Raw genomic sequence first — 26,481 nt, 5'->3', positions numbered from 1 at the left:
AATCAGGAGTTGACAGTCTGTCCTGTATTTGACAGACATTTTTCAGTTTCATGCTAGAGAACTTTCTTCTGTATTGTTTTAAGACAATTGTGTAAGTCAGTGAGTAAAAGTAGATGGTCTTTTGAAAAAAATAAGTCTGTCGTTCATCAGGCAACTTGAAATAACTCTGGAAATTCAGTGTTTTTTAAGAAGAGTTTTTATTTTTTTCTCCATAATTACATCATTGTTTCAGTAAACGATTGTATTTATTTCCTAGGAACAAAATCCTGAGAACCTGCATTACGCTGCCATCCACATCAAAGAGAAGAAAGCCAAAGGTGGGAGAGTGAAGAGAGAACAGCCTGAAGACGTTGTTTACTCTCACGTGAGAAGCTCCAATGCTGCTGCTCAGCGCTCACATCGCTAGTTTCCTAAGATGATCATGAGCGAACATTTGGACCTTTTCACACCTAAAATGAGCTCCAGTCTTTAATCTGTAGCTTTTATTTCTTGTTAGTGATTGTTCTGCTGATTGAAATTAAGTCACGGTTCTCTGAAGGATGATGTGAGAACTGAGCTTTAGAGCATGTGGTCACTATGATCACACAGACTGATGGGCTCTGATACTGCATTGTCTTCATGTGAATTTTTGATATTGGCCAGAAACTTATGCCTCAATTAATGCATGAAAGATGACAGTGATGTGCCAAAGTCTAAGCACCTCAGGTTAAATGACATGTTCAAACTTCTGCATACGACTGTAAGCTTGTAAGTGGTTTAGCTTCAGATAAGTAGCTGATGACCAATTGGTCATTCACTTTAAATTAATAGTTTGTTTTTCTACCCCAAGTGCTGTTTTAATCACAACTTTACATTAAAGACAACAATAATGTTTTGTGTGTAGTGTTTTAATAAGACATCCTGCTTGTTTAGAAAGGGAACCAATGATTTTCCTATGTATATATATATACATATATATATATATTTCCAAATAGATTGGAAACACTATGAATGCAATAAAAACATAATAACAAGTACTTTTAAATTAAATTACTTTTAATTATTAAATCCAATAACATTGTAATTATTTCTAATGTTATTCAGAATCAAATGATGATGTAAAAATAGAATGTCACACATCATTCTTCTATTCACACATATAATATTTTAGTCAGTGGTGTTTTCCGTTCATTTTCCACAAAATATTTTTATCAGGGGGGCTTGGATAGTCACATCCACTAAACTCAGAATGGGAACAGGATTCAATCAGTTCTTAGTTGGAAGACATGGAACTGAAATTCCACTCTCCTGCTTTAATATAAATAAAACTGTAGTAGATTATATTTTATTATTTTATTCATATACATTCACATTCATGCCAGATTTACATAAATCCATATATGATGCTGTTTTCTCTTCAGTGCAGATTTCAGCTGGTTTAACTGGTCATTTAAGCAGATTTAGATTCAAGCAAGTTAAATGTTTTCTAAAGTTCTTAAAGGACACATGACATTTTACACGTCAAACTCCTTTTCCTTTGTGTTTCTTTAAGGAAAACTATGATGATGCAATTGTGATTAAATGTATATTCTATATGTCGTGTTTATACAAGAATCCAAGAATACAAGAATTTGTTCATTCTTTACAAGCAGTCAGTATTAAAATAGGAAAGTCATAAATGATTAGAATTATAACCGGAAATGTTATTATAACGATTTATTTCCAAAGAGTTACCAAAACTCTGTATTCTTATTTCTAAATAAAATATAATTGAAAGACATAATTAGATCAAGTGAATGAAGCACATCACTTGATTCTCTGATGATTCATAAGTCATGTTTCATTAAATATTACTGAACAGACATTTACAGAATAATATAAACAGGATAACATGACTTTGTGATTGTGACAAAACCAAATCTCCATTTATTTATTTATTTTTATTTTATTTTTGGAGTTGCAGTTTACATGCGTTAAACTAGTATGATCAGCAGACAAATAGAAATGGTCCAAAATTACTTTAAAAAATCCATTGTATTAAATTCTATTAAAACTATAAAGACTTTTCCTCTTTTTCTGTAAAGTTTGTATGTTGGAGATACAGTTATATGCAGAAGCATGTGGAGGCTTTTTCGGTCGTGTGTTCAGTAAGTGAGGCGTTCTCAATGTGGTTCAGATTTAATAATTGACTTGGTATTTGAATAAAATTCTGCTTTTGAGCACCGAAAAACTCCACAGTTCTTTTAAGTATGGATGCATGTGAAACTTTCAGAGTGTGGCAACATGAGTGTTTGCATTTTTTTCTGTATTTGGTCCCAATTTATATTAAATGTCTAAGACAATGTAAATACAACAATAAATGCAACAGCAATGTAACTGCTGGGGATGCATTCAGTGTCCAGTTTATGTAAACACCGTTTATGTAAACACATATATGTATCAGCTTTAGTTCACTTCACTCATCAAATAGTTGCAGCAGACAGCATCATGTAGTTATATATGTAGTTATATGTGTAATAAAGTGAACTGCTATTTTTCCAACAATACTGTTCTGATTGTAAGAAGAGATGCTACTGTGCATAGTATTAGAGTATTTTCACTGAATCTGCTCAGCAAAAGCCAACTTTCCTAACATTTAGCTAGTTATAATAGAAAACTTTGGTTTAAATAGCCAAAGTTGTGGGTTTGAACCATTCTGTAATATAATGGTAACAGCACATCTTTAAGTGTAGCATTTATTAATGCATCTAATTATTTGTGTCGTATTATAATCCCAAAAGCTATGTCTGGATTATTTAATTTCACTGTATCTACAGGGCAGCTATATTTTCAGTTTTTGACATAATTTGAAAATACATGTTGGTCTTTATAATGTGTGTAAATTTCATGAAGGATGGACCAAAATAAATGGCAAAAAATTACTTTAAAATATCTGGTTCCATTCACTTATAGTTGGAATGGGTGGAATGAAACATTGTACTCACGGTCCAGTTAACTCCCAAAGTGACAAACAATAAACAATAAATAGAAGGTGCATAAAGGGGAGGACAGATAACAGCAGCATGGACCACAGCAGTATGAATATGAGGTAGAAGGTGTACATCTTAATACTGGTAATGTATAAAGTGACATGCGTAGGCATGATATAGTGGAGGCATTGATTCAGTACAGCAACAATAAAATAAATAAGTGGACATGAAGTGCCATTGCAGTGATTGTTCAGTTGGAATTTGAGAGTCTTACAGCTTCAGGGAAGAATCTGTTCCTCAGATTGGTAGTTTTGCTCTTAATGCTCCATTAATGGGTTCAGCAATGATGAGACGGTGTGACATTGTCTTCTTTACTGAGACACATTTTTACTGTAAAACTGTAACAAAAGGAGAATCCAGGATGTACATAAATGGTTTGTCATAAAATAAATTCACTTCCATAAACATACTGTCACAAGTCCTTACACGAATAAACTCATAAACGAACATTCACGTGCCCTTTAGCCAAAACTAGCATAGACAGAACTGAAGCCTAGTAGCATTAGCCTATTCTCACCTACGCTAGGAAACTGGTCTATAAACAGAATCATAAAAGAAACTACAATCAACACAAAATGCTACATAACATTGTGTGGTTCTTACACTTACAGATTATGAATTGCCATGGCTCACAGCTGATACGAGGATTGGTTTTGTGTTCGAAAGCTTGACCATGACACGGCTGCTTCCCTAACCTACTTGCTGCTTATAGCCACTCGCCATTAGATGGCACTAAGAGTCAAAAGCGGAAAAACAACAAATGTAGCAACCTCCTACCTGAGGGAAGCGGTAACTTGATCAAATTCATCAATCAATTTCTTGAATTTTGAAGATAATAATAAGAAAATATGCTGTTACAGATATCAAAATATTTATGTAAATTATGTAATCGTAAGTAAATGTAATTAAAAACTAGCTGACAGCTGATTCCGTGTTTTCCTTACTGCTCCGCTGTTTTCACGGGACTGTGTTGTGTGTGTGTGCGTCGGTTTATTGATGTGGCCTAGTGCAAGTTTAAGTCCCTGGCACTGATAGTCTGTTGGTTTTCCTTTATTTACAACTCTCTCTCTCTCTCTCTCGCTGCTGCTGCTGTGTTTTCTTGGGGTTCTGGACAGGGTAGAGGGGCGCGCTCATACATATTACGTCACGTAGCGGCCCAATGTATAGACACCGTAGGTAAGGGGCGGCGCCAACCCGTGTATTTCGGGTTTGTGTTGGGGAGACTAGTGCAGTCAGTGATTTGTTTTTCACTAGGTAACTGACGCAACGAACTAGGGTAGTTTTATTTTTCGTTGGTTTTGATTATTTCTTTCCTTTGGCGCCGTCCGGGTCCAGAAGTCCATTTGGTTTTTCTTTTGACCGATATAAATATTGTAAATATTGTAAATATTGGTGGTTGTTGTTATGAGGGGAGGGTCTCACTCACTCGTATCCGGTGCGGTGTGAAATAAACAGCACAAAAGACGCTGAACTTGTTGTGTCTTGTTCCTTCCCGGTTTGTGCTACAAACATCACATCGAAACCATATGTTGCTGGCCCCTTTTCCCCTAGGCTTAACTATGGGGTCGTAACACAATGATGTTCCATGTACTATTAATGTGTAATTACACAGTTATTAGAGGTGCTACAAATAAAAAGATTTACGTTTTTGTTTCCTAATTTTGAATCTGACTTTTTAAAGGTTTTGGCAAGTGGACTATAATTGTAATTTCACTACTTTTCCATTAGAATGCACAAAAGCCTGTTGTTACCAGTAGGTGGCAGTGTGAGCATTGGCTGTGTTTTGGGTATCAACTGTAGTTTCATACTTCTTTTCTCTCAGACTTGAGAGACTATAGTGAATATAAGCCACATCTTCTGTCTAATGACTTCATTTCAACCCCGTTTTACAGGAACATTGTCAGACATACAGGACACTGACTTTTAAAAGAGTATCATGGAGAAAATTCTGTAACTGTTCAAATGTTTTTATTAATGGCTCAAAGTATTTATTGCTCACTGTTGTGGTCACTGTTGTATGGTATATATGATTGAGAATATATGTGAGATTCTAAGAAAACATGCGTGGAGTTATTTTTGCAGTTAGCCTGTTTTTCCAAATCCTGACTTTGATTAAAGACGAATTCCACCCATTTAAAGAACATTCTGCATAATTCAAGTGAGGGGAAGTAAACTAAGTCATTCAGAGTGGTCTGATGTGAAATGGTTCACTGTATATGATACTGCACTGCGTTGGTGTTCTGACTTGGCCTGAATTAAAGGCCTAGCTCTAATAGTCTCATTACACATTCATGTCTTATATTCTTACATATCTCACATATATACATTCATTTCTTTGTAGACTCCTGATCATTCAGTGTTTCTTCTGAAATCAAAGCTATTTGAAAACTATTTGAAAGCCATTACTTATTACATACTAAGTATTATTCTTGAGTAACTACAGGGACTTCATTGCAAAGTAGCTGAGCTATTCTTAGGTTATAGAAGTGTGTAATAAAACTTTGCGCCCCAGCCCTGGAAGAGGTTACACAACAAGCAGACCCAAAAAACTCAAATTTTAGCAGCCAATGACCTTTGGATTTGATCTACTGAGGCCAACCAGCTGATTGTACTCTGTACTTAAAATAAAAGCTGTGTTCTTCTTCTATGTTGAGTGTGAGGTTAAATTAATTAAGTTTTTACATATCTTCACTAAGGGCGCTAAGAATCGACTGGAGTGGACTGTTTTTTTTTAATGGTACATAAATCATTATTAACAAGGAAGTCAGAAGAATGACTGGTGGGAAGAAAAAAAACAAAAAAACAAAAACTTGTGACATTTCCCAGCCAATGAGATCTCTTGAGCTCAGCATACTAATACAGTTTCCTGCTTTGATAATAAGGTCCCTTTTCAAGTTACTTCAGATAAGCTTCTTACAATGAGGATGATGATGATGATGATGGCTCCAATGATTCTCATTTTATCTCTCTACATCATATGTAAGTTATGAATTTCACAAAAGTTATTTTTAAATTCTGCACTTGTGTAACTTCTGTTTGTAGAATGTCATCCACTGTTTTTCTTATTGCTCATAATTGATTTCCTGTCATTTTGCAGGTCTTGTTGAAGCTGTGCAGCGTAATGAGCAGTTTATCTCAGTTAAGACTGGAGAAAATGCTACTCTGTCTTGCAAAGTTGAAAAGTCTGATACTCACGTTAAGGTTTGGTACAAACAACAACTGTGGCAGAAACCTAAAGAAGTGGTATCAAAGTTAGACCAGAAACCTCCAGTTATTAAAAATGGTTCAAAATTCAGTGTAAATGAAGATTTTTCTCTGACTATTAAAGAAACTTCTGAAGATGATGAAGGAATGTACTTCTGTGGGAAAACTGATGGAAAAACATTCACATTTTCTAATATCATAGTCGTGGCTGTGACAGGTAATCATATTACTGCTTTTAACATATAATCATTTAAACTCATTTAAAACTTTTCATAATAGCTTTTTTATAGTAATGTTGCAATCATATTACACAGGATTTATTATGTTTAGAACAGAACATTGGGTTAATGTCTTACATTTTAAATGATTAACATAATACCATTTTTGATCATGACATAATGTATCTGTAAGTAAGACATCCTTATTATATTCACCAGGGCATCCTCAGGTAAACATATCAGTGCTCCAAACTCCAGTACGGGGGTCAGTTTCTCCAGGAGAGTCGGTCACTCTGCAGTGCACGGTCCTCTCTGAGATCAGAGCAGCAGATCTCCGAGTGCTCTGGTTCAGAGCTGCTGCAGGACAATCCTTTCCTGAAATCATTTACACTCATCAGAACAGCAGCAGCCGTCAGTGTGAGATCAGCTCTTCTACAAGCTGCTCTCTGTATGAGTTCTCTAAGAACATCCTCGACCAGCACCATACTGGAACTTACTACTGCGCTGTGGCTGCTTGTGGGAAGATCATTGTTGGTAATGGAGCATCAGTCCACTTAAGTAAGTCTGTGTCTGTTTATGTGCCTGAAAGTTTTAAATACTATAAAGCTGTTGGTTCCTGGTTAACAGTGAAATGAAGGTGTATCACAAAGTCTAAAATTGTTTTAAATTTGACAGCATTCTAAAATCATGTGGACTAAATTCATTAGTTTATGTATGCTGCCATAAACCGAACATTAACTAGATTTAGCCCTGGTTCTGTGGGACTTTAAAAGTAGGCAAAGAACTGTCAGAAAAGCTTTGCTGAAAACACATTTAGCCAGCCCACCTTACTCATACCAAAGACCAGTGCTGTAGTGTGCAGATCACCTTTCTGGTATGTAGAACGGCTCTGACAAATTATACTTCTTTTTTCAAAACATTAAAGAAAAAATAAAAAAAATAAAAATCTGTAAATTCACAATAACTTAAAGTAGGTACTGTAATAAATATGAGCACACAATATAAAGTATTTTCTAATAATAACTTCTCGTGAAGTATTTACTAAACATTTCACTAAGAATCTGCAGGAAAACATGTTACATACAACATACAAGCTCCATAATTAAAATGGAAGCTGCAGCTATATAGTACTAAACGCAATGTGGGAGAGTCAATGTATGCCTGCGTTAGCTTGGCGCTATCATAACACTGCAAAACCCAAACACTCTTAAAACAGAAAGTCAACTTGAAATTGTAAAATATAACTGTATACACTGCTTTTCACTGCGTTCATCTAACTCAAACTTCCTAGTTCAGTCAAACGTTCTAGTAACTTTGAACAGCAACACTTTCATTTGTTGTGCAACTTTCTAAGAGTTCACCCCACCATCAGGAGATTGTAAGTTTGAAACCCAGTGATCCCACATTCATAGGGATCCCTGTCCATATGAGAAAGCCCAATTCATGCCCCTGTTGCCCTTTCTTCCCCTTGAAACCCTTGATGCATGAGCCTGTTTGCATCTTCTGTTATTGGTCCTGATGTTTACTTATGTTTACTTATCCAACTTATCCATGTAAAGCTCTTATATCATGTTATTCCTGTGAAGCACTCCTCTTCCACAGAACCTTGTTGTGTTTTTGTCTTGTGGTTGTAAACTCCACAGAGTAAGTTAAAGCCTGGATTTTCCAGTAGTTTTGATGATATATTCACAAACAATTTCCAGCTGGCTTTCCTTCTATTTTTGAATAACCATGCATCTTTGATTTAATACATTCATTTGTTTGTGATGCATCCACTCTTTCTGAATGGACGTCATTGGAGTCATGCTGAACAGTATTTTGTTAGCAACATTAATGTAAAGAAGAACTTTATCTCTATGACCTGTGCATCATTCATAGATTGAACTGAAGCTCTTTTCATTGCAGTGAAAGATCATGATCTGCTGCTGTCCAGGTTTGAACATCTGTGAATGTTAATATACAGTAGTATCAATTGTAATGTCTTACAGCGAGTCCCACTGTGTTCTATCTGGGAGCAGCTTTGGGAATCTGTGTGATGGTGATCTGCATTCAAGCCATTCAAATCTGCAGGGGTGAGTGTAGCTTAATCTATTATGTACGATGTTATTATGCTTTTGTAAATAATGATTGATTATGAACTTTTAACAGATCCTTTACATGTCTCTCTTAAAAATGCAATGGTTTGGTAATATTTACTGAACATGTACAAAAGAAAGAAAACAAAATAATAAAAATCAAAAACTTTGGTCAGGCCTGACCTCACACTGCATGATGCTAAGACAGTATATGTTTGTTTTCTGCAGTTCAGGTTATTGTAATACATTGTTCTCTGACATCTTCAAAAAGAGTATAGACAAACTACAGCTTGTATCGAATCAGCAGAAAGAGTTCTTACATCAACGCAGGAGAGTGAATATATTACTCCAGTACTGGCCGCACTTTACTGGACACATGTTCAGTATTAATAGACTAGCACCATTTATTCAGTTGAGCTCAACATCTGCTCCCATTTCTTCATTTATACTGGCTTTTATTTGCCTTACATTTACAAGCATTTCTGCATTTTAATGTATGAAAGCTGCTATCTAACTACAAACTGAGTCTCAAAAAAAGTGACCAGCACTGAGGTCATATTCTCCGATCTAAACTCTAAATATGACACTGTGATCTTTCTTTACTCCATCATAGGGAGAGATCATGATTCGGTGGTGGAGAACAAAGCCAGTCAGGTACTACATGTTCTCTCATCCACACTGATGCTGTTTAATTCTTATAGAGTTCTCTAATCTTCAGCCTTTAATATTTCATATTCATCTCTACAGAACTCTGCAGCTGTGGGGCTGAATTATGCAGCCAAAAGCCTGAGAATGAAGAGTGGACGCTCTGGACACAGTGTTTACTCTGAAGTCAGATACTTCTCAGTTACTGACCCCAACAATCACTGACTCACTGGACTCTCTTCTCTTGTAGCAGCAGAAGTGAAGTGTGGGGATGTTTTCTGTTACTGTCAGCTTTGTAATCTGTATCTGTTTATTTGTGTTTGTGCTGATTTCAGTCAGGATCTACAATCATGTGCTTCACTTTACTCTGTGCTCAAAACTGCATGACTGAAAAAACACAGTCTGGTTTGGTATGAAGTGTCAGTTCTCTGAAGGAGCCGAGTGAGAGCAGTTTTAGAGTGTGTGGTCACTTTAGTCATTCACACGTGGCAAATGCTCATGAGCTCAGATGGTGTCTGATATTGTGTGGATGGAAATGTAGAAGATATGTTTCAGGTTGTAGTGAGATCAGATCCATATACACAGTTTATTTGCTGAATTTAACACAATAATAAAATGTGAACTGTGTAACTGCTGTGCATGTCCTCATATACACTCTTTAACCTTAGACTCTAGTGTTTTATTTTATTTAATTATTCCCACCTTTTAATCTCTTGATGCAATTTTCTTAAAACTTTTGCTCAAATATTTTGATGTGAAAGCTGAAATTCTGTTGATATGTTTCATTTTTTACAAAATGTGGCTTTCAGGAGGAAAAATGCATTTAAATGTATTATTTTCTGAATAAATTAACCGATGATGACTTTGGCTTGCAGCACTCTGGTGGTGTTATGTTTATTATCAATGAAGCATTAAAAATGTTACTGTAACTGATTTTAATGGTAATATCTGAAAGAAACCTTTTGCAATAGAATAGTGGTGAAAACTACTGAATAAGTCTTGAGTGTAAATGTGTGTAGCTGGTTTTGAGAACTTGCTGTCCACATAATGAAGCCATGTTTATATCCTGCACTGCTGTGAACAACTAAAGTGTGTTTAATGTGTAAATGTTTTAAATGTGCTTGTTAAATAATTTTCATGAAAGGTTTTTGTTCTACGACCATGTGAAGATTTTTTTACATAAAATAAAATAATGTAAGATGTCAAATAAAATGGATTAATGAAGTAATAAAACATTTAATAGCTACAAGATTTAATAAAACACTGTATTTTACATGAATATAGTGTTTCTCTGATGTGTTTGTTTACGTGTTTGTTTACATGAATCCATGTATTATAGCTCCAACACAAACAATATAAACATGTTTAGATGCAGATTCTTATTGAAACCTGTCTTTCTGTACTTTGTGATGGAGAGTTAAAAGGTCATTTTCCACAAATTCAAACCACACAGCTGTGCATCATTGATTTGAGGACAAAACTTTAAATCTCCATATTTGTTTTTGTTTAATTTTGTGCAAATTTTGAAAACTTGTTTAACATATAACATATTTAAATAAAGTAAATGTCTCTTATGCAGTTATTTTGATTTTGAGAAAAATCACAAATCATTACCGTGTAAAATCATTTTGTAAATATCACAGCTTTATCACAGCGTTAGTAACTATATAAAATAATAATGCAATAATAAATCTAAGTACAACAACAAAATCAAAGTTAAAAACAAAGGCAGAATCTATGTTTTGTTTATTAATGTGTTTAAGACCAAAATTCTTTACAATGTCTAAAAACATTCATGTCTGAAAGAAAGAAGTATAAGAATTCAGAGACAATTAAATCTCTCTAACATTGTTACTGAAACCAAAACAAGCCAACATCCTTTTTCTAAAATGTATCTGGTCTTCAAACTTTCACAGGCAGAAATTCTGAGCTCCTCACATTTTACTGCTCCTCTGTAGAGCTGATAGCAGAGACGATGACAACCATAACCACTGATAAGAGCTCACACAGAGCCCAGAGCACTTTCTGTGGCCAAACAGATCAAGTCAGAAGACAAAAAGAACCATGTGACTTTTACCAGCCAATGAGGTTCAGTCTAAGAACCCAGGGAGCTAATGCAGTTTGATGCTTTGGTCAGTTACAGCCTTTAGAATATTTGCCTTCAAGTTGTAGCTGTTGTTTTTCTGATGATGGATCCAGCTGTGATTATCATCTTACTTCTCTACAGAATAGGTAAGTTTACCCAAAAAAAACCTTCATATTAATTATTGCTGATTATCGTTTGTGTCTTAAGTTTCATTGCAAGTTTTTTGTTATACTGAACTTTGTTTTACAGATTCTACTCAAGCAGTGAGAAATTCAGAGCCACTGGTCATCTCAGCTGAGCCCGGTGGAGCGGTCAATCTCACCTGCACATTTGTAGACGACTCAGATAAAGAGGTTAGGATGTGGTACAAACAAAGACTGGAGCATGCGCCACTGGAAGTGGGATCAAAGTTAGAAGACAAACCGGCTGTGATTCCAGGTCAATTTGACAAATCGAGATTTAAACTCAACAGAATAGCGAGTGGCATTTCTCTCAGTATTGAACGCGTCACTAAAGAAGATGAAGGAATGTACTTCTGTGTTGAGACTGGAAAGAAAACGCTGGACTTCTCTACTGCTACATTCTTAGCGGTCACAGGTAACATTTAATGTTCTCTGCTTCAGTTTGCTGCTTATTCATTCAGCTACAGCAGAATGTAAAGGACATTGAATTGTTCTTGTGTATGTGAACTTACCTTTTCATTGTACATAATGTTACAGCTTTTACCAGAGGCCAGTTTAAAATATAATATTGTTGCTTCTAGGGCAAATATCCATATTATAATGCTGTAAATATCTATAAATTAGCACCATCACAGTCTATATTCATAATAGAACACATCTCACAGTTATGCTATTATTATACTGTCTTTATCCAGTGATGATACTGTTACAGTTGAATACAAATATGTACACTGTTTATATTATATTTTCCAGGGCAGTCAGACATCTCAGTACTCCAAACTTCAGTACGGGGGTCAGTTTCTCCAGGAGAGTCGGTCACTCTGCAGTGCACGGTCATGTCTGAGATCAGAGCAGCAGATGTCCAAGTGCTCTGGTTCAGAGCTGCTGCAGGACAATCCTTTCCTGAAATCATTTACACTCATCAGAACAGCAGCAGCCGTCAGTGTGAGATCAACTCTTCTACAAGCTGCTCTCTGTATGAGTTCTCTAAGAACATCCTCGACCAGCGCCACACTGGAACTTACTACTGCGCTGTGGCGGTTTGTGGGAAGATCATCTTTGGGAATGGAACATCAGTAGAACTGAGTAAGTCTTTCTGTGCACTTCTAGGCACCTGTGTAGCAGATATGATTATACTTTCTATTTTTTATTTACATTTGGTCTCAGTTCAAAGACAAATGACTACAGCTAAAGAGACTGGCAGTTCTGTACAATGTTAAAGATGGAATTACATTCTTACATTGGTTTGGGCTTCAGTGATCAAAACGTATATCATGTATCAGCATCAAAACAGAAAATAGAACATGTAACCCAGCCATGGATCATAGACTGTTGATACAGTGCAGCCAATAATTCATAGTTTTGAAACCAAAAATATGTTCCACCTGTTGAAATGAAGAAAATAAAGTTAATCAAAGTGATGCAATGTGAAAAGTTTAATTGTAAAGAAAATTTCAAGAATTATTTTACTGTGGTGTTGATAAGAACCAGAGGTCATGATATCAGCAATATACATTTTATTTACTATCTAAGATCATGAGAGAAGCTACATGTTTTCTGAACTTTTACTAATTTAATGTTGGTGATGAAAAAAAGGCTGAATCATTTTTTTTTTTTTTTTTGCTTTTTTGTAGCGGGAGGGTAGTGACCTGATAAAGGCATTAAACGCTTCAACTCTCTGGTTCTTAGTATCAGCACCATGAACACATTTTGTCTTGACTGTGAGAACAGAAAGTTCAGCAGCTTTATGTGGAGAACAATCAGTGAAATAATAGAATATTGACATGAATTTCAAGCTAAAAAAGATTAGATGGAAAATGCTTTTTGGGGCTTGAACTTTGTTTTCATGTATACAGTATGTTTATAATTCCTGTTTTACAGAAGATCCTGTAGGTCCTGTAATGCTGACTCTGGCAGTTTTCTCAGCAGTGTGTGTGGCTGTAATCTGCGCTCAAACCATTTTAATCCATAAACTGAGAAAATCTGAACACAGCGCTGGTGGTAAGTGTTCATTATGAGATGAAGCTGAACATTTTGATAGAAAGAAAATAGACTTACTAAATAAATGTAGCCTCCACTGTATCTGAAAGTGACTGTGACGTTTTATCTTCTCTACAGAGAAAGTTCAGCAGGGGGCTGTGAATGAGAGGACCACCAGACAGGTACTCTTTATACACTTACTCTGAACTGCATGGTTTCTACTGAGGATCTTATATGGTTAACATTTCTTCAATCAACAAATCTGCCTTTTTCTGTTTGGAGCTCTTAGTGATCATGCACAATAATTATTTGGATAATCTTTCATATTCAAAAGTTAAAAAAAAATTAAATAGCACGTATCGCTGATTTCCTAAGGTAACATAAGGTAACACATCTTCAACAGAGAACAAGGTGAAATATATGTATATAAAATCTACATTTTAATGCAACTTTTTAAATGTATTTTCTGAGTTTAATGTATGGGAAAAACTATATCTAAGACTTTTCACACAGGCCTCATGTTATGTTTTTATAATATATATAATATCTTAAATTAATAAAAATAAACACAGTTATGATTTATTACTTCCATTAAAATGTGTAGAAGTGTGTTGTATGTGGGTGATTAGTATCACCTACAAAATAAACAAAACATGTCTTTGACCAGGGTGCCCAAACATTTGCAAACAACAATATGCTGTCACATATAGCTAATTGTCATCATTTCATTCCTATAGACTCTATTGGCTCGACACGGAGTCAGGTTGATTTTTGGAGTTTATTTGTTTAGAGTTCATATGAGTTTAATAAGTAATTAAAACTTAAAAAAAAACATAAAAAACACAATGTGTTCTGTTTTAAAGTGTTAAACAATGTTTCAATAATTTGCCTATTTGTTACCAATTTTCTAAATTAAAGAGCATTCCATGGATTTTTCATAGTCAAAAACATTCAAAGTAGAAATATTTGAAAATTCAAATTAACACATTACCAACCAAATGTTGATTTTTTCCCCCATATATCAGGAATTGGCTTTGAATTTGTGATTTCTCATGTCTGATGAATGATGACTAAAACATTATAATATCAGACACATTTTGGAATATTAGTGACCACTACTACTACTACTACTACTGCTAATACTAGTACTACTGCAACTACTGCTACTACTATTAATAATAATAATAATAATAATAATAATAATAATAATAATAATCAACTTCAGGCACTTCACTTCATCAAGTAATTTGCATGAATAGGACTTAAATGTCTATTTTGCTTTTTATAACTAATACTACTATTATATGTGATTTTCCCAAAACAGAGCTCTAGTTATGTATTAATATGGATCATTATGACGAGACTTTAATGTAGGAATAAATTATGTCTATTTTGAGTTTATTGAATGTACAAGATAAACCGCAAATATTTGTTTAGTAAAAAAAGTGTCCAGTAGAGGAAAGTTTGGGTCCAATTTTTTCTGAACTTGCTGCCCTGATTATTTTAAAACATATTACATACAATGGATAGAAACATTGTTCAGTCATTTTTAATAATATCTCTAAAGCTTTGCTACAGCTGACCATTCCAAACTTTTAAAAAGTCTACAATACATTGGTTTTGACCACAGAACTACCAGCTGGATTAGAAATGATCTCTCTGGTACATCGCAATGTGGCAAAGCTCTGGCACAGTAACTGTAGTAACACAGTAACTGAGGAGGTCCTTCAAGTTCAATCTTTGAGCCAGTAATACTTAATGGCTTAGCCACGTTGATTGTTGATTGCAAAGTATTTTTATATGGTGTTGACCCCATTCTACTTTTAATGATAATTTTATAGTGCCTTAAAATCAGTCTCAAACAATCATAAACAAGTCATAAATGTTGACAAAAATAATTTTTTGCTGTTGTCCAGAGCCTCTAATAGCACTTTTAACATCATACCCCTGGCTTTGGCACATGACTCGATGAAATGCACTTACATATTACACATTATGTTAGCAAGCTTACGCAAAAATAGATGCAAAAATGTGACTTTCTGAATTGTAACAAAATGTGTTTCTCGAAGTACTCGAAGAAAAAAGATATACAGATGTGCATCTGCTACTAGTCTTAAACCTATAGACTCTGTTTACCACTCTGCCTTAAGATTTATTACTAGTGATGCATGATCTCAGACTTGTTCCAGTGATTTTATCACCCTTCAGGTGTCGAGAGCTTTTAGCTACAGAGCACCCAAGAGCTGGTATTCAATACAGGAAACTCTGAAGCTTCACTCACTGACACCACATTAACATTTTAAACTTTAGTTAGTCTTTAACCAGCTTCAATCAGCCTGACAGTTTCTTTAGATTCTAGTTAACTTTCTATATGATTTCAGTGATTTACCATATTATTTACTATGCTTTTTATTTATTTTATTATCAACTTTTACTTCAACTTTAGTTATTGTTTAAGTTTGTTTTTTTTAATTTTCCATACTGAAATGTATTTATTTTCCATTATCCAGTATTGGTTTAATCTAATTTTAAAAGTTTTTTACTCTTACATTTTATTATTATGATTGTTAATTTTTTTATTATTATTATTATTTGTACTGTATTATATATATGAACAGGCTTATATATTATGATAAATGTGTCGTTGTTGTTGGAACAAAACCTTGTATCTCCAAAATGATAACTTTACAGAAGAAAGCAAAAAACCTTTTTTACTTTTAATGTAAGTCAGTGGAAGTAGAAATTTTTCCAATTGATTTTCGCGTCATTCTTCATGAAATTTACATACAATGTAAAAGACAACAGGCATTTTCATATTATGTCATGTTGCTTTGCTCAATGATACAATCAGGAGTTTGCAGTCTGGCCTGGATTTGACAGACTAATATTTCTTTTCAGTTTCATGCTCTACATTATTTTAAGGTGATTGTCTGGGTCAATGAGTAAAACATTTTACCTGCAATAGAAAACTGATTCTCTTTCATCAGCCAACTTGAAGTACCTCAGCAATTTCTCCAAGTTTGTATACATTTTTGAGTGGATGATGATGTTCATTCTTACAGGAACAGAACAGTGAGAACCTGCATTACGCTGCCATCCACATCAAAGAGAAGAAAGCTAAAAGTGCGAGAGTGAAGAGAGAACAGCCTAAAGACATTGTTTACTCTCAAGTGAGAAGCTCCAAAGCCGCTGCTCATCGTTCTCATCACTAGTTTACTAAGATGGTCATGAGTGAAGATTTGGACCTTTTCACACCTCAAACGAGCTCCAGCCTTTAATCTGTCACTGTTTATTTCTTGTTAGTGATTGTTCTGCTGATTGAAATGAAGTCTCGGTTCTCTGAAGGATGAGTATGTGGTCAATATTGACCTTCATTGCTATTTTCATATTTAATGAAAGTAACATACTGGGGGAAAAAATAAAAAACATACAACATGGTCTGTAAAACTTAAACAGAACAATCAGTTTTATTTTTTTCCCTGTTCTCTGAAAATGTGTAAACATATTTTTAATAAGAAAATCAACAATACGTCATGTGACTGCGACTGGTATGTATCTATACTGATATGACTGTATAGATGTTACTGGTCCAGCTTCAGACTGGTAGATGATGACCAGTTGGTCATTTTCTTTGATTGGATGGTTTGTACTGATACAGAAGGTACTGTTTTAATGACAACTTCAAATTAAAGATGTTTAATTCTCGTGTGTGATGTTCTTCATAACTCATAATCAGTAGAATGGAGATCTATAATTTTCCTAGCAAAAACATTTTTCAGAATACATTGAGCTCTGTATATCATAACAGCATAAACATAAATAAAACTTTTTTTCTTTTCAGTGTTCTAGCAATTTGTGTATGATATTAGTCTGATTTAAATGATGTAAAATTATCAAAAAACATAAGCCCCCAATTAAAAAGAAAAAAAACTAAACACATTACACAGTATGTTAAACATTAGTCATCTGCTCACAGATGTAGTATATTAGTCAATGGTGTTAAATGCATTTTCTAATAAGTTGGGAACAGAATACAGTCAGCTCCAAATTCAAAGACATGGATCTGGAGTTTCACTCTCATATCATTAACATAACTGCATTAAGATATCATAAGATATCTTGGGTCAACCGTCCAGAGCAATAGACAGTATAAAAAAGAGGTGAGGAAGAGGGTGCAGGCAGGATGGAGTGGGTGGAGACGGGTGTCAGGGCTGATGTGTGACAGAAGGATAGCAGCAAGAGTGAAAGGGAAGGTTTACAAGACAGTAGTGCGTCCTGCTATGATGTTTGGTTTGGAGACTGTGGCTCTGTCTAAAAGACAGGAGGCTGAGCTGGAGGTGGCGGAGATGAAGATGCTGAGATTTTCGTTGGGAGTGACAAGGATGGACAAGATTAGAAATGAGCAGATCATAGGGACAGTGAAGGTGGAGCAGTTTGGAGATAAAGCCAGAGAGGCCAGGTTGAGATGGTTTGGACATGTGTTGAGGAGGAATAGTGGATATATTGGGCAAAGAATTTTGGAGATGGAGCTGCCAGGTAGAAGGAGAAGAGGTAGACCTCAGAGAAGGTTTAAGGATGTAGTGGACATGGAGATGGTTGGTGTGAAAGTAGAGGAGGCAATGGACAGGGCAAGATGGAGGCAGATGATCCGCTGTGGCGACCCCTAAAGGGAGCAGCTGAAAGAAGAAGAACTGCATTAAGATGTTATAATGTAATGGATGATATTATTTTGTTTTCATCAATTGATATTCATGACTTCTGTGTTGCTGTTTTCTCTTCAGTGCAGGTCATTTGTTCTTGTTGGATAAACAGCATTAAAGACCTGTAAAATTAGTAGTAGTGTGTCTTCAATAGATAATGTGTATTTATTGAATTAACTAATATTTTTTGGTCTTTTTTCTTCCATTGAGATTCTCATTTACAAGCAGTCAGTAAAGTGGGAAGATGAAGGCTCATCATAAGAGAGAACAGATAATAACTGGAAATGTCATCATAACTAATTCAGCAAGTTATCAAGGGCTTTTGTTTATACCACATGTAATATATTAAATATAATATAAAACATAAAAAAATAAATGTTTGTCTAACTTTTTAAACTCAGTTTGAAAGCTCCATTTGCCCTTCACAGTGTGTTAAAATGAATGTACCAACTGAAATGCTACAAAAATGATCTCACATTAAAGTATATTAAAAGCTTAGAATATTTCAGTTATTATTCATGAAAAAACACAACAATGTTTTGAAAGTTGTGAAAGTACATTTTCTTTCATGACATTAAAACATGTAAAAAATCAAACTACTGTGTTTCTAACAATGTTTTATGATTGTAACAGTAAGTGTAATAACTTATAATATGAGAGTATTTACAGTGTATCTGCAGGAAATGTCAATTTACCTAATATATAGCAATTAAGCACATTAATATACTTTCATGCACCCAACCAAATTGTTGGCTTTAAACCATTCTGTAATATGATGGCCATACATATTTATGTAATTCATTGAATGATTGTTGTATTGCACATAAAATCAGAAAAGCAATTTATGGATTACAAATCTGTATTTTTTGTAATCTGTCTGTAACAATGAATTCATGTCTAGTAGTTACATCATTTAATGTTATTTTAAAGTTTTTATATGTGCTCTAGTTTTTGATTAGTGTGTATAAAAGCTTGTTGTTACCAGTAGGAGGCAGTCTAAGTCCTGGCTGTGCTCTGGGTCTCTGCTGTGGTTTCATAGTGTTTTCCTCTCTTCAGAGACTACAGTGAATATAAGCCACGCCTTCTGACTCATCATGTCATTTAACTCTGTTCTACAGGACCATTACCTGTCATACAGGAAACTGACTTGGTCATTCTACATTACATATCTCAGTATCCTGCATATAATCCTACATCTGCTCAGAGGTTTTTATTAATGGCTGAAAGTATTCTTTACTCATCTAATAAACTGGAAAATGTATATTGAAGAGAAATGTACAATTTCTGTAGTTACATAAATTTATTTTTATAATTTTGGTCTTGTTTTTTAAATTTCCCAAATTTGAATTCCACTTATTTTCTGTGAAATTAAATTGCTGAGATGTAATCAAAGTTATTCAGGCTGTTTTGATGTGAATCTGCTCATTAAAGAAGAAAACTTTGGTCAGGACTTCGTCTCATATGGCACAATATTAAACAGTTGACTGCTGTGTTTGTTTTCTCTTCTTTGGATTATTGTAATGCATTACTTACTGGAAACTCCAAAAAGAGAAGAGACAAACTACAGCTAATGTTCAACTTTTGTTTATTGTATCATTTGACATTTGGACACTTATTTATAAATGTGTGTCTGAACTGCAGTTTATTTCTTTCACATGTATTATTATTATTACATGTTTGTTATTACTTTAAGGTTTCTTTGGGGACTTCCCATGGACCACTCCACCATGAATGTACTTTAATAAATGTGTTTCAAACCAAAACATTATCTCAAAACTTCAGTAAAACATTCTGTATGCATTAGTTACCATTATATGTAGCAACCTTCTGCTGGAGAGGCTTAAGAGGCTTTTTGATAAGAGGTCAAGGAACTTCTTGTGACCAATCATGAGTGAAAAGAAGAGCAGGCAGAAAAAAATCTCCTGTGACAGCCAATGAGCTTAATCTCCTGAGCCCAGCCAGCTCATACAGTGTGTTGCTGTTGTTAATTACTTCCTTTCCAGGTTATTTCAAATAAGACCAGCTTGAATTTAACACAATGGCTCTGATTTGGATGCTGATTTTACACCTTCATATGATATGTAAGTTTAGGAGCTTTTTGGATCCTCAATTACTCTTCATTTTTGGATTTTTTGTTTATTGTGTGTGTTAAAATGTCACATGCTATTGTCTTTATTGGCTGAGCTCTAATCTAATCCTGTCTTATAGATCCTGTTCAAGCTGTGGGACTTTCTGAGGCGTCATTTGTCTCATCTGAGTCTGGTAAAACTGTGACTCTACACTGTAAATTTGTGGAAAGGTCCGGTCAAAGCGTTAAGAGTTGGGTTTGGTACAAACAAAGAGCAGGACAGGAACCGCAGGAAGTGGCAGTGAAGTTACCCGAAAAAAGAGCAGCTACTTCATTAAACAGATTGAAAATAATCCAGAATTTTGATCTGACTATTGAGCAAACTAATAAAACTGATGAAGGAATGTACTTCTGTGGTGTAGTCGGGAACACCATTACATTCTCTAAAGGCACGTTCTTAGCCGTGACAGGTAATAAATGACCATTTTACATTTAATTACCATATAAACTAATGTGCTTGTCTGAGAAAAGTATATATATGCACTAAGATCTTACAATGTCTTTATTATATTGACCAGATAGACCTCAGTTAAGCATATCAGTGCTCCAGACTCCAGTACGGGGGTCAGTTTCTCCAGGAGAGTCGGTCACTCTGCAGTGCACGGTCCTCTCTGAGAGCAGAGCAGCAGATCTCCGAGTGCTCTGGTTCAGAGCTGCTGCAGGACAATCCTTTCCTGAAATCATTTACACTCATCAGAACAGCAGCAGCCGTCAGTGTGAGATCAGCTCTTCTACACACAGCTCTGTGTACAACTTCTCCAAGAACATCTTCGACCACAACCACACTGGAACTTACTACTGCGCTGTGGAAGCTTGTGGGAAGATCCTTTTTAGCAATGGAGCTTTAGTACAACTGGGTAAGTCTATCTGTGTGCTGTGTTTATTCCAAATCTGACAACATTCTATGGACTTGTGGATTCAATGGATTAGTGCATGTCATCATCAACTGGACATTAATGGAGTTTCAGTGAAAAGTATATTGCCATGAAACATAAATGAAAAGAAAAAAAATGTTTGAATTTTTATTTTAACATCATTTATAGATCGAACTAAAGCTCTGATCACCTTTTTGTTCAGTTAATGTTATTTTAAATGCATGAGGTTAATTGATTTCATTCCGGTGCCATAACATGTGACAGTCATTGTTGCTTAGCAGGTTTTTAGTGTACTTTGATTATTAATATCTTGCAGAAGTTCCTGTGCATCCCAGCGTGTTCTACCTGGGAACAGCTTTGGGAATCTGTGTGATTGTGATCTGCATTCAGGCCATTTAAAAACTGCAGCGGTGAGTGAAGATGAATCTGCTATTTATGATGTTATTATTATGCTTTTTATCAATAATGACTGATTATGCATTTTGAAATGATCCTTTACTAGAATTCAACATAAAAAACTATGACATTAGTCATAATATGTCACATGGCACTGAGCTAAAATGATGACTGAAGAGTGTGTTTTCTCCAGTTTGAGTCATTGTAATGCGATTTTCTCTGGCATCTCCGAAAAGAGTATAAACTACAGCTTTTACAGAATCAGCAGAAAGAGTTCTTACATCAACACAGGAGAGTGAATATATTACTCCAGTACTGACAGCACATCACTGACTTAATAATAATAATTATTATTATTATTATAATTATAATAATTATTATTATTATACCACATTTGAAAATGTCTTGACAAAAGAGTAGTAAAATGATCATTCAGTGTTCATTAACTAGTCAAACTGACTGTAATTAAAAGTGAAAAGCACTGAGGTCATATTCTCTGACCTAAACTCTAAATATGACACTATGATCTTTCTTTACTCCATCATAGGGAGAGATCGTGATTCGGTGGTGGAGAACAAAGCCAGTCAGGTACTACATGTTCTCTCATCCACACTGATGCTGTTTAATTCTTATAGAGTTCTCTAATCTTCAGCCTTTAATATTTCATATTCATCTTTACAGAACTCTGCTGCTGTGGAGCTGAGTTATGCAGCCAAAAGCCTGAGAATGAAGAGTGGACGCTTTGGACACAGTGTTTACTCTGAAGTCAGATACTTCTCAGTTACTGACCCCAACAATCACTGACTCACTGGACTCTCTTCTCTTATAGCAGCAGAAGTGAAGTTTGGGGATGTTTTCTGTTACTGTCAGCTTTGTAATCTGTATCTGTTCATTTGTGTTTGTGCTGATTTCAGTCAGGATCTACAATCATGTGCTTCACTTTGCTCTGTGCTCAAAACTACATGACTGAAAAAAAGCAGTCTGGTCTGGTACGAAGTGTCAGTTCTCTGAAGGAGCCGAGCGAGAGCAGTTTTAGAGTGTGTGGTCACTCAGATGTGTGACAAACACACTCATGAGCTCAGATGGTGTCTGATATTGTTCGCTCTCAATGGAAATGTAGAAGACGTGTTTCAGGCTGTAGGGAGAACAGATCTATATACACAGTTACTGTTTATTTGCTTTGTTTAACATACTGGGGAAAAAAAAAGTAAACTAAAATGTGGCCTCCACAAAGTTATGGCAGTTAATTTCAGCAAATACATATAGATGTACACAAAAATTGGTAGAAAAAAACCCCAAACAGATTTAAATGTGTTCTTTGTAGAATTTCTATACGTGTGATGTGTTTTAAGGTGGAAGGATTTTTTATTACATGCTATGACTCTCAAGATGCAAATAAATGCTGAGTTTTAAAGTGTTCTGAATGTGTTCTGAATGTCTTCTGATAGGTAACTTAGAGGCCACTCTGGTGATGTTATATTTATTTCCATTTGAAGCATTAGATTTGTTACTTTACCTGATTTTAATTATAATTTGGAAGAAAAAGATAAAACACTTCAAACAAATCAAACCCTTTTGCAATGAGACAACTATATATAGATTTCAAATTCAGATTTAATGGTATTTTAAACAAGAATAACTGTAGAATATGTTTTACTCAAAAGTAAAATTGCTATAAATGGTTGTTTTACTCACTAGAATAAGTCTTTACTGTTTACTTCTCTTTGCAAAAGCATCTAGTTGTTTTTGATTAACTTGCTGTGGTTCCACACAATCAAGCCAAGTTTATTTGCTAGTTTGCAAGTGTAGTGAACATAATTGGCAAAACACTGTGCTATGAAGATTCACACTGAATTAAATGGAAGTATGTAAATCTTACATTAAATAAATGATTACTACAAATGTTAGTATTACACTGTATGTATTTTACATGAACTTACATTTAGAAAATTTAGCTTCTTCTTGAAGCTTGTCTTCCTCCAGTTTGTCATTGAGGGGGTATTTAGACTGTCATATTACATTTACCAGTTTCTAGTTGAATATCATCACTGTCAGGAAAAAATGTTAAATCTCCATTTTTATGTGTTTTATTTTTTGCATATTTTGAAAAGTTCAGTTTAAGTTGTGTGAACATGTGGTGAATCAATCAAAATAAACAGATTGAAAGTATTGAATTAATGTCAGTCTGTATCACAAACATTCCCTGAATTTTAATTATTTTTTTATTTTTAAAATAATACAAATCAAATACAAATACAAATTATTTTGTAATTCTAAAAGTCTACTAATTAAATATAATAAAATAATAATAAAATGATAAAAGAAATGAGAAGTGGGTCAAAAGAAACTGGCAGAAAGTAACCTATATGTAGAGCAAAAATGATAATTGTATTTTTAACAAACATTTGTTTGCAGCCTAAAGTTGTATATTAATTTCTAAAACAGGGGTGAAGTTTTACTGTTTTAATGAAAACCAAAACAATCCTAGACCCCTATTTCTGCAGTTAATCTGGTCTTTAAACCCTCACAAGTTGATATTCTGAGCTCCTCATATATGAGCGTTTCTCTGTAGAGCTGCTAACAGACTCTGTTAAAGACTAAGACAATAATAACCACAACTACTGATAAGAGCTCATGCAGAGCACAGGGCATGTTTTGTGGTCAAACAGATCAAGTCAAGCAGACAGAAAGAACCATGTGACCAACAGCCAATGAGCTTCAGTATAAGACCCCAGAAGCTAATGTAGTATGGTGCTTTATGCAGTGCCACAATTTATAATATTGGCCTTTGAGTTATAACTGATGTTTTACTGATGATGGATCCAGCTGTGATGATCGTCTTACTTCTATACAGAATAGGTAAGTTTCATAAAGCTACCATAAAAAAGTTTTTGTTTTTAATTATTTTTAAATATATTCAAGTTTTTTTTTTAATTCACTGAACTTTGTTTTACAGATTCTGTTCAAGCAGTGAGACATTCAGAGCCATTGGTCATCTCAGCTGAGCCTGGTGAAGCGATCAATCTCACCTGCACATTTGTAGACAACTCTATTAAAGATGTTAGGATGTGGTACAAACAAAGACTGGAGCATGCGCCACTGGAAGTTGGAACACAGTTAGAGGGAAAGGCGGCCGTGATTTCAGAACAATTTGACAGATCAAGATTTAAACTCAACAGAACTGCGAGTGGCATTTCTCTCAGTATTGAACGCGTCACTAAAGAAGATGAAGGAATGTACTTCTGTGTAGAGTCTGGAAAGAAAACGCTGGAGTTCTCTACTGCTACATTCTTAGCGGTCACAGGTAAAATATTAATTTATTGTTTTCTGCTTCAGTTTTGAGTCTAAAGCATTGAGTCATTCTCGTGTTTGAAATGTTATGAATAAACCTGCCTTTTCATTGAACATACTTACAGTCTGTTATTTGAGGCCAGTTTCAAATGCATTATTGCTATTACTAGTGAAAATATCCATATTATGATTCTGTAGATGTCCATTAGTTATTATAAACACACTTTAGCTTCTTAATATCTGCACTTTTTTACTGTTATGCTGTTATTGTACAGGTTTTATCCTGTGATGACACTGATACTATTTAATATAATTACTTCCACTGTCTGTGTTCTATTTTCCAGGGCAGTTAAACACCTCAGTGCTCCAAACTGCAGTACAGTGGTCAGTTTCTCCAGGAGAGTCGGTCACTCTGCAGTGCACGGTCATGTCTGAGATCAGAGCAGCAGATCTCCGAGTGCTCTGGTTCAGAGCTGCTGCAGGACAATCCTTTCCTGAAATCATTTACACTCATCAGAACAGCAGCAGCCGTCAGTGTGAGATCAGCTCTTCTACAAGCTGCTCTCTGTATGAGTTCTCTAAGAACATCCTTGACCAGCACCATACTGGAACTTACTACTGTGCTGTGGTGGTTTGTGGGAAGATCATCTTTGGCAATGGAACATCAGTAGAACTGAGTAAGTGTTCCTGTGTACTACTAGGAAATTGTAGTATATTTGTTTTATTTATGTGTAATTCTATCAACGGTTTGGGCTTCAAAGCTTCAAGTCAATGATATGTATCAACATCCAAAGAGAAAATAGAAAATGTGACAGAAACAGGTTTTGTAACTTGTGTTGTAAGACCACACATCATACATTATTTATACAGTATAGTGTAGCACTTACTACAATGTTAAAAGACAGTTGTTGTTGTTGGACTAGATCTAGGTTCGTAAAAGAGCAGTAATTGTTTAAAGAGTAATTGACCATAGAAAACGGAGAAAACACCACAGACCAAAAGTTAAGTTTAGAATTGCCGGCTTTATCAAAAATAAAAGAGTAGAAATGTATTATTAAGAAATATGATCCTTCAAGACATTACAGACACGACATATAACAGAGATAAATAATTGCATATGAATGCAAAGAGAGTCAAACAAGTCTTACTCAGTTACCCTTTAAGTTAGGAAAACCGATTTTTGAATTCTTAACCTCTAGTTAACTTAACTTAGTTGGTTTTAGTAGTTTAATTAGTATCTCAGTTGAGCTTTTATTAGTGTTCTAGTAGTAGTTTGCAGTTATTTGATATAACTATTTTTTTTTTTTTTTTTTTTTTTAATTATCCATCTTCAATGTTAATCAATTTAGGCCTATTTTTGTTATAACTAAATCAAAAGCATTTGGTATTACCCTCTATCAGTAGGTTATTACAACCAAAAAAAAAAAACATAGGGCATCTCACTAAGCCCGCATGAGAAAGTTAACACCAGTAAATGTAGTATCAATCAACCTTACAGTTAAACACGTTCAAAGTATTTACATAACATGAACCATAAAACGATTAACTGTATCAATGTCCATTAAATCGAGTCCTTAGTGCAAAACAGTCCTTTAGCAAATGAAAAGGAGACGCTCCCTCTCACTCAGCAGCGCGAGCACTCCACGCACTGCTCACGTGATTCAGAGAGAAAGTAACGGTTCAAACTTGAACA

The 26,481-nt window shown here is 34.8% G+C and overlaps 1 protein-coding gene, 1 long non-coding RNA gene and 1 gene segment (V, D, J or C); all 3 read left to right on the top strand.

The window, feature by feature from the left end:
- The first annotated feature begins 6,359 nt into the window (after nt 1–6,359).
- Nucleotides 6,360–9,552, top strand: LOC119263829. Its single transcript, XM_037540365.1, has 5 exons — nt 6,360–6,429; nt 6,650–6,988; nt 8,419–8,502; nt 9,119–9,159; nt 9,253–9,552. Exons 1-5 carry the CDS (start codon nt 6,360–6,362, stop codon nt 9,373–9,375), a joined length of 657 nt encoding a protein of 218 aa, XP_037396262.1. The 3' UTR covers nt 9,376–9,552.
- Nucleotides 9,553–11,339: 1,787 nt separating this feature from the next.
- Nucleotides 11,340–11,844, top strand: LOC108415510. The segment is given in 2 exon segments: nt 11,340–11,382; nt 11,486–11,844. Coding segments are annotated over 2 exon segments (402 nt in total).
- Nucleotides 11,845–22,025: 10,181 nt separating this feature from the next.
- On the top strand, nt 22,026–22,916 carry LOC119263850. Its single transcript, XR_005130551.1, has 2 exons — nt 22,026–22,085; nt 22,179–22,916. It is a non-coding gene; the product is annotated as an uncharacterized LOC119263850 (long non-coding RNA).
- The last annotated feature ends 3,565 nt before the right edge of the window (nt 22,917–26,481 follow it).

The sequence above is a fragment of the Pygocentrus nattereri genome, chromosome 8 (genome assembly GCF_015220715.1).
Source record: "Pygocentrus nattereri isolate fPygNat1 chromosome 8, fPygNat1.pri, whole genome shotgun sequence".
NCBI classification, from domain to species: Eukaryota; Metazoa; Chordata; class Actinopteri; order Characiformes; family Serrasalmidae; genus Pygocentrus; species Pygocentrus nattereri.
This window is presented reverse-complemented; position numbering and strand designations above follow the sequence as displayed.